This window comes from Mustela putorius, unplaced genomic scaffold (genome assembly GCF_011764305.1).
Source record: "Mustela putorius furo isolate JIRA1106 unplaced genomic scaffold, ASM1176430v1.1 tig00000040_pilon_pilon_pilon, whole genome shotgun sequence".
Taxonomy (NCBI): Eukaryota; Metazoa; Chordata; class Mammalia; order Carnivora; family Mustelidae; genus Mustela; species Mustela putorius.
In genome coordinates this window covers 406,452-421,609 of record NW_025421261.1, presented here as the reverse complement: position 1 = coordinate 421,609, position 15,158 = coordinate 406,452, and the positions used below count along the sequence as shown (strand labels likewise).

General features: G+C 50.9%; 1 protein-coding gene across 3 annotated transcripts in view; it reads right to left on the bottom strand.

Moving 5' to 3' along the window:
• FRAS1 (Fraser extracellular matrix complex subunit 1) overlaps positions 1–11,747 on the bottom strand; it is a 410,546-nt gene extending 398,799 nt beyond the window's left edge. For all 3 annotated transcript variants that reach the window (XM_045065725.1, XM_045066397.1, XM_045066061.1), the window contains exons 1-2: positions 11,612–11,747; positions 4,606–4,637 (exon numbers count right to left, since the gene is read on the bottom strand). In XM_045065725.1, coding sequence (XP_044921660.1) covers positions 4,606–4,637; positions 11,612–11,687 — 108 coding nt within the window. In that variant the 5' untranslated portion in view covers positions 11,688–11,747. The remainder of the gene's footprint in view (positions 1–4,605; positions 4,638–11,611) is intronic.
• Positions 11,748–15,158: the final 3,411 nt, after the last annotated feature.

Genomic DNA, 15,158 nt, shown 5'->3' with positions numbered 1-15,158 from the left:
TGTGGAAGAGGAATAGCTTTGTGCAACTCTTCCAATCACAAACGTTTATGGCAACGGTAACAGCAGTTAACCTTCACCGCATGTTGTAGGTCACAAGCACAGAGCTAAGTGCTTCATGTGATCTCCTCTCGCTTTTATGACCACCTTGGGAAGTAAATAGTTCATCTCCATTCTACAGATGTAAAAACTGAGGTTAAGAGTCCAGCGATCTACCTCTAGGGAAAAACCTAATAAAGGAGAATTATTTACTTGTGGTGACACCAAAAGAAAGCTACATTATTTTTATTCAATATAGTGAAAATATTGAAATGAAAAATTTATTTTTCTCCTCACACTCAAGGCCCCTGTCACAGTTAGACGTGTGAACTAGGTTGTTGCCTCCTTACAGACTCTTGATTTGACATGGTCATGCTCTTTCACCAGGGCTGACTTTAGAGAAAGTCCTGAGAGCACAGGGGTCTAAGGGTACTGTGGGCTAAGAAACAGAACCCAAACTAGATTTTTCAGTGTCTCTCAAGCTATAGGACCCTCCTGGGTATTCTGACTCCCTTCTGTTCATTTTTGGCCTCAGGAATGGGGAAAAAAAGAGGAAAGCAGGAAAGAGAGTGTTAAAGAGAAGAGAGAGACAGCGGAATCAGGACAAAACTGAGAGATGGCTACACAGGGCTTTGGAGACCAAATCACAAGTCCACACAGCTGTCAAAGTTGGGACATAACACGTTGTCGGGTGTGTGCATGTGCATGTGTGTGTGCGCGTGCTTGCGTGTGTGTGCAAAATACAGCATATACAGATTGTTAAGATCGAACGACCGCCTCCAAATATTTCCTGGATCATGCGATAGATCTAGTACATACCAGGGTAGGAGAGCCTTAGCTACACGGGCAGGGGTCAGCTAGGGACAGCTGGCTCTGCAGGAGGTCAGGACCGAGACTGGCAGAGACAGCTGCATGGCAGGTGCGGCACGGAGGGGGCAGGCGTGTAGAGGTGACGGTGAAATAGGCCAGTTGTGTTCAGAGACAATAGGAAGACCGGCTCGGCTGAGAGAACCGGGTTTGAACGCTCTCCCTCTCGCACTGACCACCTGTATAATTTCTGGACAAGTGACAAGAGCCTCAGTTTCCTTATCTGTAAAGACAACACCTACTTCCTGGGACTGTCGACACAGTAGGTGCTTAATAATGGCTCCCTTCCTCTTGTTGTTCTTCTTGGTTGGTAAAGAGATTTTGTGGTGGTGGAAAAGCCCATGGCAGGCCTGGCACCTGGGTGTCCCCCCACATTATCTGCTTTGCTCTACAAAAACCCCCCAGGAGAGGCTTTATTTACACCCCCCTCACACAGGACGTCTAAGTTCATGGAACTGGCTCTAGGTCACAAAGCCGGTCGGCAGCGGAGGAGGAAGGATCCAAACGCGGTCTGCCGGTGGCAAGCATCACGAAAGTTCCACCGCACCTGACAGCCCCCCCCGCCCCCCCCCCGGCCACCCCCGCCGGCGGCAAGGGATGAGACCGGAGAAGCATCACGGGGAGAATCCTCACAAGACGGACTGAGAGTGAGTGGCGAGCAGCCGGGACCCAGATCCACGTCCTCATGAGCTACATCGATTTTATGGAATTCTTCTGGGTGAAGCTGATGCTTTGCTATTTCCAAACGGACCCACTCTCTGCTTCTGGTCACTCGCCTGAGAAATGGATTAAATTCAAGAACTTCGCATCCCCTGCCCCAGCTTTCTCACCTAGGCTACGGAGAACTTGGACTACGTGATCTCAGAAGTCACTTCCAGCTCTGAACTGTGTGTGGGTAGAATTTGGGATCAGAACAGGGACATCCCACCACCACCCTCAGAGCCAAGCCCCCACCCCGCCCCCCATGAAGCCTCTTACCCCACAGAAACCCTCTCACCTAAAGGGTTGTTTAATCAGAAAATTCCAGAATAGTGTCTAAATGTTCTCAAATTCTCTATTTTAATTCAAAATACAAAAACATACATTCATTCGATTTCATTCGATGCCCTTCTCCAAGACCAGATCAGATGCAGAGAGAACAGCAATTAATGACACACACAATTAACTATGTCCACAATGCATCATCTACGATTTCAGTTTGAAAACCCTTAAAATGGAAAAAAAAAGACTGCAAATAAATCCAATTGCAGAATCTCCCTGGATGTCTGTGTTTTCCCCAATCTTTTATAGTTGTTTCCCTTACACTTAATTTGACAGCAAATTTTTAGTGACTCACCTCTGCGGAGTCTTTTTAAAGTATTCACCATAGTTTCCTTAGAAACAAGAACATTACTTCTTTTCACATTCACATTTCGGCAGTTTAATTAAACTATAAGTCAGATTTTGTCGTCCCTCTGCAGCAGCTCCTCCAGGGGCGAAACACCTTCCGGAGAGGACAAGCTCAAGTGCAGACAGGGCTCCTGCCCGCCTCTCTGACCTCGTCCTGCCCCGGACCTTGACCGCAGCCGCTGACTGACCTCCGTGAACCTCCTCAAATGGCCAGGCAAGCTCCCGCTTCGGGCTTTACCGTGGCTCTTCCCCTTCTGTGGAATTCTAGTTCCCTGGACATCCAGGCTGACTAGCATTGACAATGGCCACTTTTAGGTCTTTGCTCAAATGTCACCTTCTCGGGGAGGCCGACCCTATCGCCCATTAGCAGGAGCCACCCCCCTCCTCCAGGCGGCGTCCCTGTCTCCCCGCCCCCACCGTCTTCCTCCCTAAGGCTCGCCTCACATTCTCTCTATTTTACTCAGTAGAATTCACGCTTCATGAGGGCAAGGATTTTGTCTGTTTGTTACTGGTGCGTTCCCAGTGCCCAGAATTCCACAGCTGTTACTCCGTAAGCTTTCTTCTTGTAATCAATGTATTGTCTTTCGGACTGAATTGCAGAATTACAATAGTGAGTACATCGGGCTGGAGGAGGTTTGGGAACACACACGGCTGAGTCTCGGTAAGCAAAGAAGTCAACTGGTGGGCAAGAGGAGTGCCCTGGGGCACTGTCGCACAGCCTACAAGCCCCACAAGCCCGAGCAGCCACAGTCCCCGGAGGAGCCAGGGCACGAACGGAGGACAGCAAGGTCACCGATTAAGTGCAAACTTAATCACACAGTCTCTCCTTGAACCGGACGCCATTGGCCTCTCCGAGCCGTTGATGCTTTCGTGTTCAGATGCACAACAGCGCAGAGCAACATCAAACACAGAAAACAGGCTGGCTGGCCACTGTCCTTCAGATACGGGGGAACAATGGAAGGAACACAGGTTGGCTTGTTCTGGTCGATCCCTTAATGGTGGTTTTACCTTTAGCAAATCCCTTAAAATCTCTCTTATCCTCGGTTCTTCATTAAAAGGGGGAGAGTATAAAATAATACATGGTCTGCTTATTTCCCTCATCTACTGTGTCAGCTAGATGAATAGCTATGAAAATATATTTAAGAATTGGGGCACTGCATACAGTAAGCCATTCTCCTTGTGTTCACATGGATAGCTGACTTGACTCTAACATCTACTACAGTTCCCGAAAACTGGTGATGTATTTTATAACACTTTGAATTTTAAATGATTCCGAAAACGTATTAAAGAAGAAACACAAGGAAAAGTAGGCTTTGAAGGGCACGGAGTGAGAAAGTAAAGGAAAATCGCCTTCTCCTGAGTCTTTAATGGAAAATTAGGAGAGAAAAAAAAACATAAATCTCCAGAGCAGGAGCTATAGTACATAAGTTCAGAATCGAGAATATTACTGTGAACATCTACAATTACCCAGACTGTTGGACAGTTCAGATACTTCTCCTCTATCTGATGGCCACAAGGATGATCCAAGACGGCTTGTTAGTATCACACACGTCAGTAGCAGGTTGTGATGTAAATGACCAAACCCTCCCCGACCATTTCAGTCCTGTTTTTAGTATAGCATTTATAAAACCAAAATAAAAAAGTGGCGAAGAATGACTTGCCACACCATTTGTTGGAGTTGATGAAGTGTAGACCGTCTTTTCAATAAGGCTCTAACACACGGCTATGCACCACAGTACATTATTAATGAAAAGAAACACATGAGACTTGCATCAGCTTTTCCCCCAAGTCATGAGGACATTAAATTCAAAATCAACTCTACCCTACATGGCAAAAGTTCAGAGATAAAATGTTAAGTTGCTTGTTATTTACAAAAACTATGTAATTCAAAGCCACAGTCAGGAATCCTCCACATCGTACTCCATTCCATGCTTGTACTTTGGGCGGGGCTCAAAGAAAGCAGCAAATGCAACGGGAAGATACACAAAGCTGTGCCCCATTTCGTATCTGACAGGGGAATGGGATCTCATTTTCTTTCTGATCCAAAGAACACAAAGGACAGCCATGAAATGGAAATTGTGTTGGGTGCTTGAGCTTCTTCTCCAATACCTGAGTATTCAAATGGAACTAATTCACTCTGGAAAAGGTATTAAGTAATTGAGCATGATTGTGCCAAAATGAGGGATAATCCTCAAACTGTGAGGAAAAGTAAACACATTTTTACAATGATAGGGTCACCTCACTCACTCAGCAACCCCAATCCAGCATTTTACATTCGAAAGAAATAAAGCAAATATAGGAAGGATAACCTACCGCCAACAAGGAACCCTGATAGACACAAGCACCTGTAGGGAAAAACAAAACAAGAATTAAAAGGAATGCAAAACAGACCAGCAGGCACTGCCCCAGCAGACTTGGGCTAAAACCCCATCTACATGCATCACAGTCTGCAAATTGTGCTTTTTCCAAAATCTGAAAAGCTCGAACATTCTGCCCCTTCGGAAAATAACCCCGTACAAGACAACAACACTTCTTGGACACGCACGAGGGAAAGCATCATTAAAACTTACTATTTGAATTTTAAAATAAATGTATTTATAATGGCATGCTGTGTGTGCAGTGTGTATTTTTCTATGTGATAAATCAGCAAAGCCTCCCTCATCCAGTTCTGATTTACGTATCCCGGCTTCGCTGCCACTCTTTGTTTACACAAATCCTCCATTCCGAACCAAGAGGCCAACTTGGCATCCGGCGGTCAGACTTTCATATCTCCATCCCTTTGCTCATTTTTTTTTTTTTTCCTGCAGGAGACACCCTGGGTCTATTCAAGTTCCTTAAATTTGATCCCATCTCCTTCGTGAATTTTCCAGCCCCACAGCTTTATGTCCTTTCCCCTTCGCCTTCATAGCACTCCGAGCCTACATCATCCATTCCTTCTCGGAAACTTCCTTGCGACACTGTTGCTAAGCCTGTGAAACTGTTGCGTCTACCCCACTACCGCATCTACACAGTCGCTCGGCAGAGGGACTGCTTCTCCTTCTTTGGCTTCCCTAACTCTTCACCTAGTAGGCAGCCGCTGAGGTATCTGGGTGATTATCTATTTCTCGCCTTTCACACAATACGTTCCTCGTCAGGGATGTTACATTTAACAGAGAGACGTGCAGACTGTAGTTACTTGGAAAGAACTCTTCTCTTGGGCTCTTGAACTCCAATACCCTTTTCACCTTCTTTTCACTCAGTATTTCTAATAGACTGGTTATGAATTGATACATCTTTACATTTTCCATTCAGTAAGCATCAAATAAAAAACAACAGAAATTTCTTAGAAATGGAAAAGAAGGTTAAATGTGAATGGAACGCCTATAGTTTCTGAATCATAAAATGAATCTTTTCAAGTGTTATATCTGAAAACAATGTAAAAGTGCAATCTTAATTTTAAAAAACAAATTCATTTTCAACCAATCTTTGAACAACACAACAGGTGTTTTGTTTGGTTTTTTTTTTTTTTTTTTTTTGCTTGTTTTGTTTTTACCTAGAAACATGTGGGTAGTGTGCTAGCAGCTACTCCCTCTGAAACTGAACCTACAAAACAGATTGGAATAGCATACACAAACCACAGTGGAAACACATCCTGACAACAGGCCACACTTGGTGTCCAAAAAGGGAAGGACACATTTTACTATAGTGCTTCGTTTCCAACAGATCATTCGTGAAGTCTTAAAAATAATAACTTCTTGGGAAGGGACCGGTCTGCCTCATCCACCAATAATGGAATCAGGAACAATCTTCAAAGAAATGAGATGACTATTTACACTTGTGATCTGAATCAAAGATCTCTATGAGCAAATTTATTGGAATGACTTTGGTGCCCTTGACATTCAAACAAGAATAACTTGAGATAAAACCTTGGGAGAAAATTTCTCTTCATTCACACATGTCTCTGAGAAATACTTAGTATTCCAGTCTATGGTATGTCATAAGGGAAATATGTATGTATATATAAATGTATATAATAATCATATATGATACACATGTATATACATAAAATAGTCATATAAAGATCAATTGATATATATTGACAAAATTCCATTTCTACATTGAAGAAATATCCAACTACCCACATCAAAACCCATCCCAGGGGAGTGGGACAGAGGTTATAAACCCACGGGAACGTGAGAACAAGGAAGCAACACCGAGCGTGGTACCACCCTGGGCTGGGCCGAGCCTCTGTGAGAGGCTCCAGTCAAAACGGCGTGCAACTGCGGAGAGAGCCCATCATTAGCAGAAGGAAAGCACTCAATCTGCGTCGCTCTATGATGTACAATTCCAAAAGAAATAAGCTTTGCCTTCTGAGGGCTTTCCTAAAATGGAACAGCTCTACCGGGAAGGCAGCTGCACGAATGTCTCCACTCACACGGCTTCCGAAACCTCGCTTCTCCTCCCTCGAGAAAACAGAGCATTCCGGCGTGAGGCCCAGCGCGCTCGGACATGCATCTCCCCCCAGCGCCGGCCGCCGTCCTCCAAAGCAGGCGGGTTTCTCCCGCGCAGGGCACGGGCACGCCCCAGGCCCAGTGGCCCGCGCAGCTAGGAGGTCATGGCAGGGGGGCTGGGGGCAGCTTCTGGGTCTGCACTAGAGCAGAGGCCTTTTCTCCAAGTGACCCACTCCCACAACGTGGAAACAAAGTTCCTCTCCGCACTCATGGCTTTTTTCTAAAGGCGGACAGCTCTATGAGAGGTCGAGATTGATGCCTTTACTTGCGCTTCCAAGGAAACTCCAGCTCAAGGTGAATTCTGACAGAGGGGGAGGGTCTGGGAAGAGAAAGCGGGCTTCTTCAAGAGAAAATTGGAAAAATAAAAGACATCAGAAACTAGAAGCCTCTAACCCAAGAACTTCACCGGTTTTAAGGTGCAGAATACAACTGAGATACTGCGTAATTTAAATTCCAGCTCAATGTGAAAAAAAGTGCAGTAAGTTTTGCAGGGGTGAAGGGGTCCCATCCAGCGGGGAGAAGGAAGCGGGGGTCCTCAGCTCTCCCTGCTAGTGGCTGATCGCAGTCTCGCGGGCCACACAGGCCAAAGGTTACTTCCTATTCATTAAACTAAGTGTCTATTTTAAAGCCCCTTTTCACATTCTCACATGCTCCTTTAGGAGATACTTGGATGAAATCTCAAGTTTTCAGAGAAAATGTGAACTCTAATTTGCACGAGTTCTCACTTCCAGAAACCCTTCACTACAGAAATCATACCTGGTAAACGGAGTCAATTAGAGAAGTTAAATCCAAGAGCCGCAAAACATCAGCTGGAGTGGGACATGTGGCCAGAGATACAAAGGGGTTGGGAGAGCGCGGTACCGCAAAAGTATGACTCATCGTGAACAAACAGCCACGAGTTAGCATTTAAATGTTCACGCTTCATGTTGTGTTCTAATTCAGCATATGGTGTCTACACCATGGAAGAGTTAAAATAGAATCATTTTCTGGATGGACAGGACAGCTCATGTCCGGATTATTGTAAACCAGGATTCAGATCAATTAACAGAGCCGTTACAGTGAAAACGGGCCAAGTGATTCTGAACTACTCTGGGATCCAGCACACAGCCGCGACGTCACCATGTGGTGTCCTCCTCCCTTCTCCGGAGCTATGTGGGGGAGGGTACTTAGGACTACTTGTGTCGGAGCGAAATTGAGGGATATTGCCACTTGAGCCCATAACCATGAATACAGATGGCTCTGGTGTCACTGAACAATGTATGCAGGATCTAATCCCCAGAGGAGAGCAGAAATGGAAATGTGACAATACACTTCTTCATTTTCACTAGCAGGAAGTTACAAAAGCCCAAAGTGCAAGTGTTCAATATTGGGAAGCCCACCAAGGACCCGTGTTTACATACCCCTACTTCTACTTTACTGATATTAACAGTTACTGGGTGTGCAGACTTTTTCAGGGCAGGTAGTATGTGGTCCGCCTACCAGACATAACCACACACATAAGCGCTCAATAAAGACTTGTGGAGTGGAAGAAGAGAGAGGCTATTTCCCCAGCCAATGTCTTCTCTTTACTCACCTTGGCTTTTCAAGATTAAATCTTACACAGAAGGAACTCTCCAGCCAAGAGTAGAACCAAATATGCTGATCCACCCATAAATAAAACACACTGTCTATCAAATGATCTTTTCCAACGTATTCTGTTATCGGCATTCATTTCTAGGAAAAGTCTGGAAGACTGTGGGATTGACTAAGCTGCATGAGGACTTACAGGACACAGACTAGAACTCAATTCTCTCAACCTCCAGTTTAATAATCTTTTTCTATCTCCAAGTCCCTACCTAGTGTGACTACACAGGATTTCCACAGGTGAACACAATTCAGAAACTGCTTCTCCAGAAAATGTCATGGCAAAGCTGATCTGATTTAGAAACCAGTCACATTTGCTAGAAGTTTCCCTGTGCTTCTTGATTTCATTAAGTTGTCAAATCATAGCGGCTTGTCATCTCGGCAGTATAAGACAGTATAAAAGAACACTGCCAATGATTTGCTTGTAAAAATTCATTTTTCTTTTAATAACGGACATAAAGCTCAGAACCAGAAAGTTGCAACTGACCACAGATTGGGCAGCAAATGTTGATCTTTTTTCCCTGTGCTGGATGATTAGCAAAAGCATCTTACAGCTATCCCCTCGCCAGCCGACTTCGACATTTGGCAAACGACAGAACCACAGGCCAGAGAAGTTAGGTGGTTCATTCAAGGTCATACGGCAGTTTGTCATCGAGGCCAGCGTAAGCTTAATTCAGAAGACTGATTAGGCAGTGCTCCTTCACATGACGAGTATTTTCTTAGCGCCTAGTGTGTCCTCACAGGTGACGTGGAGATGTAAGAATAATGAGGAGCCATCCTGTACCCTCAGTGAGCACACAGCTACCTGAGGAAGACGGAAACTGCACCTTTATCGATGTAATTGTAGAATTCTTCACTGGTGTTCTAGAAGCATGTATGAGATGCTCTCTGAGCACTAAGAAGAAAACACAAATTCTGCCATGGCTCGGTGAGCAAAAGTATCAAAGCGTATGTCACACCATGAGAAGCACACATGTAAATGCTTCTTTTCCAATTTCAAAAATCATTGCCAAGACTAATTTTTTAAAAAGCTTGAGGGAATCTGTAAGATCCTTCAGCTTTCCAGCCTTGACTTCAGTGCCCTTATTTTGAAGAGAAAAAGAAAATCTTGACAGAACCAAATCAAAGTTCTCATCAGGTGACAGCGGTTTTTTTTGTTTTGTTTTGTTTTGTTTTTGCTATGGGCCTGATATCACTTACTTAATTAAATTAAGTTAAATTAATTAAATTAAGTGAGATAATGTATGTAAAGTGCTTGGCATAGTAGGAGCCAAATAAGATGTGCTCATAAATGTTCGCACTCACTCACTCATTACTAGACAAGGACCATTCCAAGCTAGATGGAAACTCTCAGACATCTATCGGTTCAATTTGTGAAATGATTCTACAATGCCCTGAAGGTGGGAAGAAACCCTAAGAAACAAAGTTTCCAAAGAATCTTTGGAGGAATAGCGCCCCTGGTGTCCTGCCCTCCTCCCCTACCAAAAGAATGTGCAAGTTCTTTAACTTTGCCCATTGTACCAACCAGTCTTCCGAAGAGCGAACCCTGCAGGCTCTTACTAATAATGGCTTCTGTGATTTCAAGAGATTTGGTTCTGAAAAACTCCATCATTCAGTTGCCCCCTGCTGAGCTCTCTGCGAGAGAAAGCACGTTTTCTGCGTTGCTGGGACGATTCTAAATAAGAAACGGCCACCACCAAGCGAAAACATGTTTCTAAGTCTCAAAATCAGAGTCAGGTGGCCTGAGTTAACTCTCGCATCTGATGTATCATTACGATTAAGCCCTGTAAGTTTTGTTGTTTCCAGTATGCGCGCGCGCGCACTCCTACAATACACACAGACTTCTCCAGGGCAGGACCCCTTTGGAGAAGGCTGCACAGGCCCCGGACGCGCTTCTGGGGAACGAACCGGACCCACCTGCCGGGAGAGGGCGGGCGGGCGGAACCTTTACCCCGTCAACCCCGGCACTCGGCGCGGACTTCGAGGCCAGGCCGCTTTCCCCAGGGAAACTAGCGCGGGAAAGGCAGCTGCTCTGAAGGCTGGAGGTCGACCCAAGGCAGGGCTTTGTCCTCTGCCTGGCCTCCCGCCGCCCCCAGCCCCGCGCCCCTGCTCGGCACCTTCAAGCCGCCCCCACCCCGCCGCAGGGAGAAGGCGCCGCGCCCCGCCCCGCCCCGCCCCGCCCCGCCGCGGCGCTGATTTGCGGCGGAGCAGGTGAACCCCTCGCCCGCAGCTGCATGAATAATGAACCGAGTCGGGAGGGGACGCCGAGGCCCAGCGCGGTGGATTCGGCCTCTTCCCCCCGGCCCGCCGGCTCCCTTCCCCCTCTCCAACGCGCGCGGAAGGACTTGGCCGACTCCTCGGAGCAGGTGGAGGCTCTCCGCGCCGCGCTTGCCGGGGCCCGTCCTCCGCTGGCCACCGCGCCCCCGCCCCAAACTCTTAGTTCACTCGTGGATTCGTGTGTCCGTGCGACCCCAGACTGCTTTTGCAATCATGGCGACAATTCCCTCCGACTCCTTTCTCTCCCCCAGCTCGGGGTTTTACTCGCAGGCGGGAGCCCTGGAGGAGACCCGGGAGCAGGAGGGCGAAGTAAGAGAACGAAGCTAAACTCCTATTAATCACTCCCCCCCCCCAAGTGTCCGTCGCGCAGAGGCGCCTCTCCAGGCGTGTGTCCGCGCCCCGAGCGCACTCAGCCACCCGGTCACACAGTCTCCCTGGACTTCACAGGGACACTGCCCGGGGCGAGCAGGAAGGGAGCGTGGCGAGGGTTTTGAGGCGCCGGATTTTACGTCTCCCAGGAGCGGGGTCTTTTCACCCAGGTAAGAGCCGCCGTTCGCTCCTCGCCGACGCTTCACGTAGTTGCTTCCGTTGGGAGCAGCGGGAAGTGGGGAAAGAGAACCCAACCTCGGGGCCGCCGCGACGGACCCCCCACCCGAATGCACTCGGGGCCGGGAGGGGGGCGGGAGGGACCAGCTTGCGACCGGAATGCAGAACAATCGGGAGCCGGAGCCGCCGAAAGAGCCACTCGGAGCTGCACTCCCTCCCGGCCACCCCCGACCCGACCCCGACCCCGACCCCCCAAAACTTCCACCCGACCCACAGTGCCGTAAACCCGCTTGGCTTTTTCAACAGCAGGACCAGGATCTCTCTCGCTCTCTCTTACACACACACACACACACGGTGGCGGGGAGGGGGCACCGCGCTCTCACCTTCGGAACGAAGAGGCAATGCTGCAAATCCCGCCAGGGCGAGGGCCACCCCGAGCCACACCTCGCAGGCACCCATAGCCGCTTCGCCGCCCGCACTGCCGGGGCGCAGCCTTCAGCATCCGAGGAGCCGCTGTCGCCGGGAACGCGGGCTCCGGCGCGCTCGGAGAGCGGCGGCGCGCGGGCGGCTGCCTCCGGGGAAACGCAGCGCCGGCCGGGCCCGGGGGACACTCTCCGGCCGCTCCGGGGCGCCGGGCCGGGCGGGGGATTCGGTCCACGCGCAGCGGGCGTGCAGGGCGCGCCGCTCCCCGGAGAAGCAGGTCCCCGACGTGGGCTGAGCTCGGGGGGACCGAAGAGGCGGTCGAGCGCGGTCTCCGCGGCGGACTCTCCGGAAAGTTCCCGTCGCCGCCGACCCGACCTCCCCGCGCGGAGACCGGACCGCTGGGCTCCCGGGTGCCGCCGCGCAGACGCCCGCGCACGTCGGTCGGCAGCGGCTTTTCAAAGTTCGCGTGACACCCCGTGGGCGCCGCGTCGGCAGAGGGGGTCGCCAGGGGCCGCGACGACCCGCCCGCCCCGCGGCTGCGCCCCGGCTCGGCGGCCGCTCGCGGGAAACTTTGCGCGGCGCCGCGGCGGCTCCCGGACTCGGCGGCGCCGCCTCGGGCTGCTCGCGAGCCTCCGCGGCGAGAACGGGGGCGGCGCGGGGGGCGCTGCTGCCACGGTCTCGCCTCCGCCCGCGCCCGGCGAGGAGGGCTGCGGGGGCGCGGCGGGCTCCCGGCGGGCTCCCCGCCGACCGCCGCCGCACGCGTGCCCGGGGCCGGGCCGCAGGGCTGAGCCGGGATCGCGGGCGCAGGCGGAGCCGAAAATGTAAATGCGCGGAGGACCGGGCCGGAGGGGCTGGCGGATCCCGCACTCCCGGCCGCGCGCGGAGAGCTCGGGTGCGCACCAGCCCGGCGCCGCCGGCTCCCGGCGTTTAAAGCTCACAGGCTCCGCCTCCCCGGCCTCCCGCGCCGCCCGCCCCGCTCCTGGCGCGGCGTGAACAGGGACCCAGAGCCTCGGAGCTTTGGCAAAGATTCCAGAGAGTCACGTGGGGAAGGGGCGACTCGGGGAGGGCGCCGCGAGGGGAGGCCGGGCGAGCAACCCGATCCCCTCCTTCGTGCTGCGGAGCTCAGGCTGCCTTTATCTGGGGCGGGATCCGAAGCGGCCACCCCGGGGAGGCGGGGGGGGGAGGGGCGGGGCGGGAGGGGGCGGGGGTGCGGCCCCTGCTCGTTCGGGCACCGCCCGGAGCCCCACGAACCGGGTCCTCACCTCTCGCTTCCGCAGGGATCCGGGGGCACTGACACCCACAGTCAAGGGCCCTGGCGCCCTCCTCCGCCCCGCGCCGCGCCACCCCTGCAGGACTGAGTGCGTGGGGCGGACCCGATCCGGCTTGCTCGCTCCGGGACGCTCCTGCCGTCCCCCCGTGGGTTCTCCCGGCAGCCTGGGAGGACCCTGGCGGGTCTGTCCTAGGCGGGCCCTCCCGCCGCGAACGCAGCTTCAGCCTCCCAGAGCCGGGCTGTCCGCGGACAGCGCGGTCCCGCGCGGTGGCCCCAGCCGCGCCCCCAAATGCCGGCGATGGGAACTAAATGTCTGGGCCAGGCCGACTGGGGCGCGCACTTGGAGGGTGGAGGCCTTGATTCTGGTCCGGACCGAGTGACGGCAGCAATTTTTATGTTGTCAAATGAAAAGAGCGGGTCTAGGGTTCATCCTTTTACACGATGAGAATGGTTGCACCCGAGACACACTGACCGGGTTCTGACCCACCCAGCGAGGAGACGTTCGGGCTCCGTGAGCTGCCCAGAGACCGATGGAAGGGAACACTGTCCAAGCAGCTGACCCCGAGCTGTGAAACGGTGGGGGTCCTTACAACACCCTAAAACTGGGCGGACGCTTTTCAGCATCGCTCAGTGGGTCGGCGCCGGCCGACTCCTGTATGCACCACGATTTTAGCCGGAGCAGAAACGGGAACCCCTAACAACCTGGCACTGATTTTTGAGTATTTAGAGGAACCAGGGTTTACCGCTCCCCGTCAGCCTCTCCCTGTGATGCTCTCTGGAACAGGGTCTGTGTATCATCTCTGTATCCCAAACACATAGTAGTAGATGCTCATTAAACGTTTGTCGAAAGAACCTACTGGGTAAAACAGTGCCTGAAAGCAGTGGCCACATCAGGTGCAGCTGGGCGACGTGACCTCCCCTCCCTGGAAAAGGATCCCCTCTCCTTTTCTATTTACTAAGTTGACATTTTCTCCATCTCATATCGTGCTATGAAAACTCAGCTTCCAACACACTCTGGCTCCCAGGTTACCACTGTTAATCCACTCCTTATAGAAATGTTGTAGCCGCCACTGACTGGAAGTAACTTAGACAATTTGTTCTCTCAAGAATTGATTTGATTTGATTTTTAAAAACCATACAGTCATGGCACTCAAAGAAGTTTCAGTAAGACATCTGCTATACTTGTGCTAAATGCAAATGTGCTACTTTTTAAAAAGGAAAGGAAATGAAGGAAGGAGAGGAAGTGGGGGGAGAACAGCATTTCCATGTTACCCCAAATTTATCATATGCTGTCTTTATATATAACCCCCCACACCCCCTCTCCCACCAACCCTGCGTAGGGGCCCACCCCTGCCTACACACTTCATCCTGCCTCAGCCCTGACTGGGTAGAAGGTGAGCGTCCCCAGAGCCCCCACTGCAAGATGATCAAATGGTTGAAAGGGTCAAACAATCAGTAATATTAGCACCTTCCACGGTGGCTTAAACTGAGATGTCAGGAGAATAATTTTTTTTAAGATTTCATTTCTTTATTTGATGGAGACAGAAAGAGAGCCCAAGGAGGGGGAGTGGCAGGCAGAGGGAGAGGGAGAAGCAAACTCCCCACTGAGTAGGGAGCCTCATGCAGGGCTCTATCGCAGAACCCTAGGATCCTGACCTGAGCTGAAGGCAGACACTTAACTGCTTAATGGACTGAGCCACCAGGAGCCCCAGGAAGATAATTATATTAGCATAACCTATTACATCATGATGGAAATTTAGTGGGCATTTTTATGGAAATGCAGCTAATGATAACTAGGTTATCTCTGTTTTAACTTAACCTCATTCCAACAACCAGGCTTTCTGTGACAAGGAATTGGCATGTCACTAGCCAGAGTTGGGTCTGTATCTTCAGTCGTCTTCACTGACATGTCGAGATTCCACAACTTCTCTTAATGTGTCCCACGGTATCTCCTTGGGTTGTCCCTGCTATCACTAGTGACCTTGCCCTGACCCGGGTGCTGCCCCGTTTGGGGAAACACCAGCAAAAACAAAAGTAATAGCCAGCACGTGTGAAAGTAACCACCAGAGCCTAACAGTGCACACTTTCCCTCTTAGTCCTCTGGCAACCCTGGGTGACGGGCACCATTATTGTCTGCAGTGACTGGAGAAATACTGATGTTCAGAGAGTGATCATTCTGGAGTCAGACGGTCATAAACGGCAACGCACATTAGAGCAAGCAACGCCGGCTGCAGAGA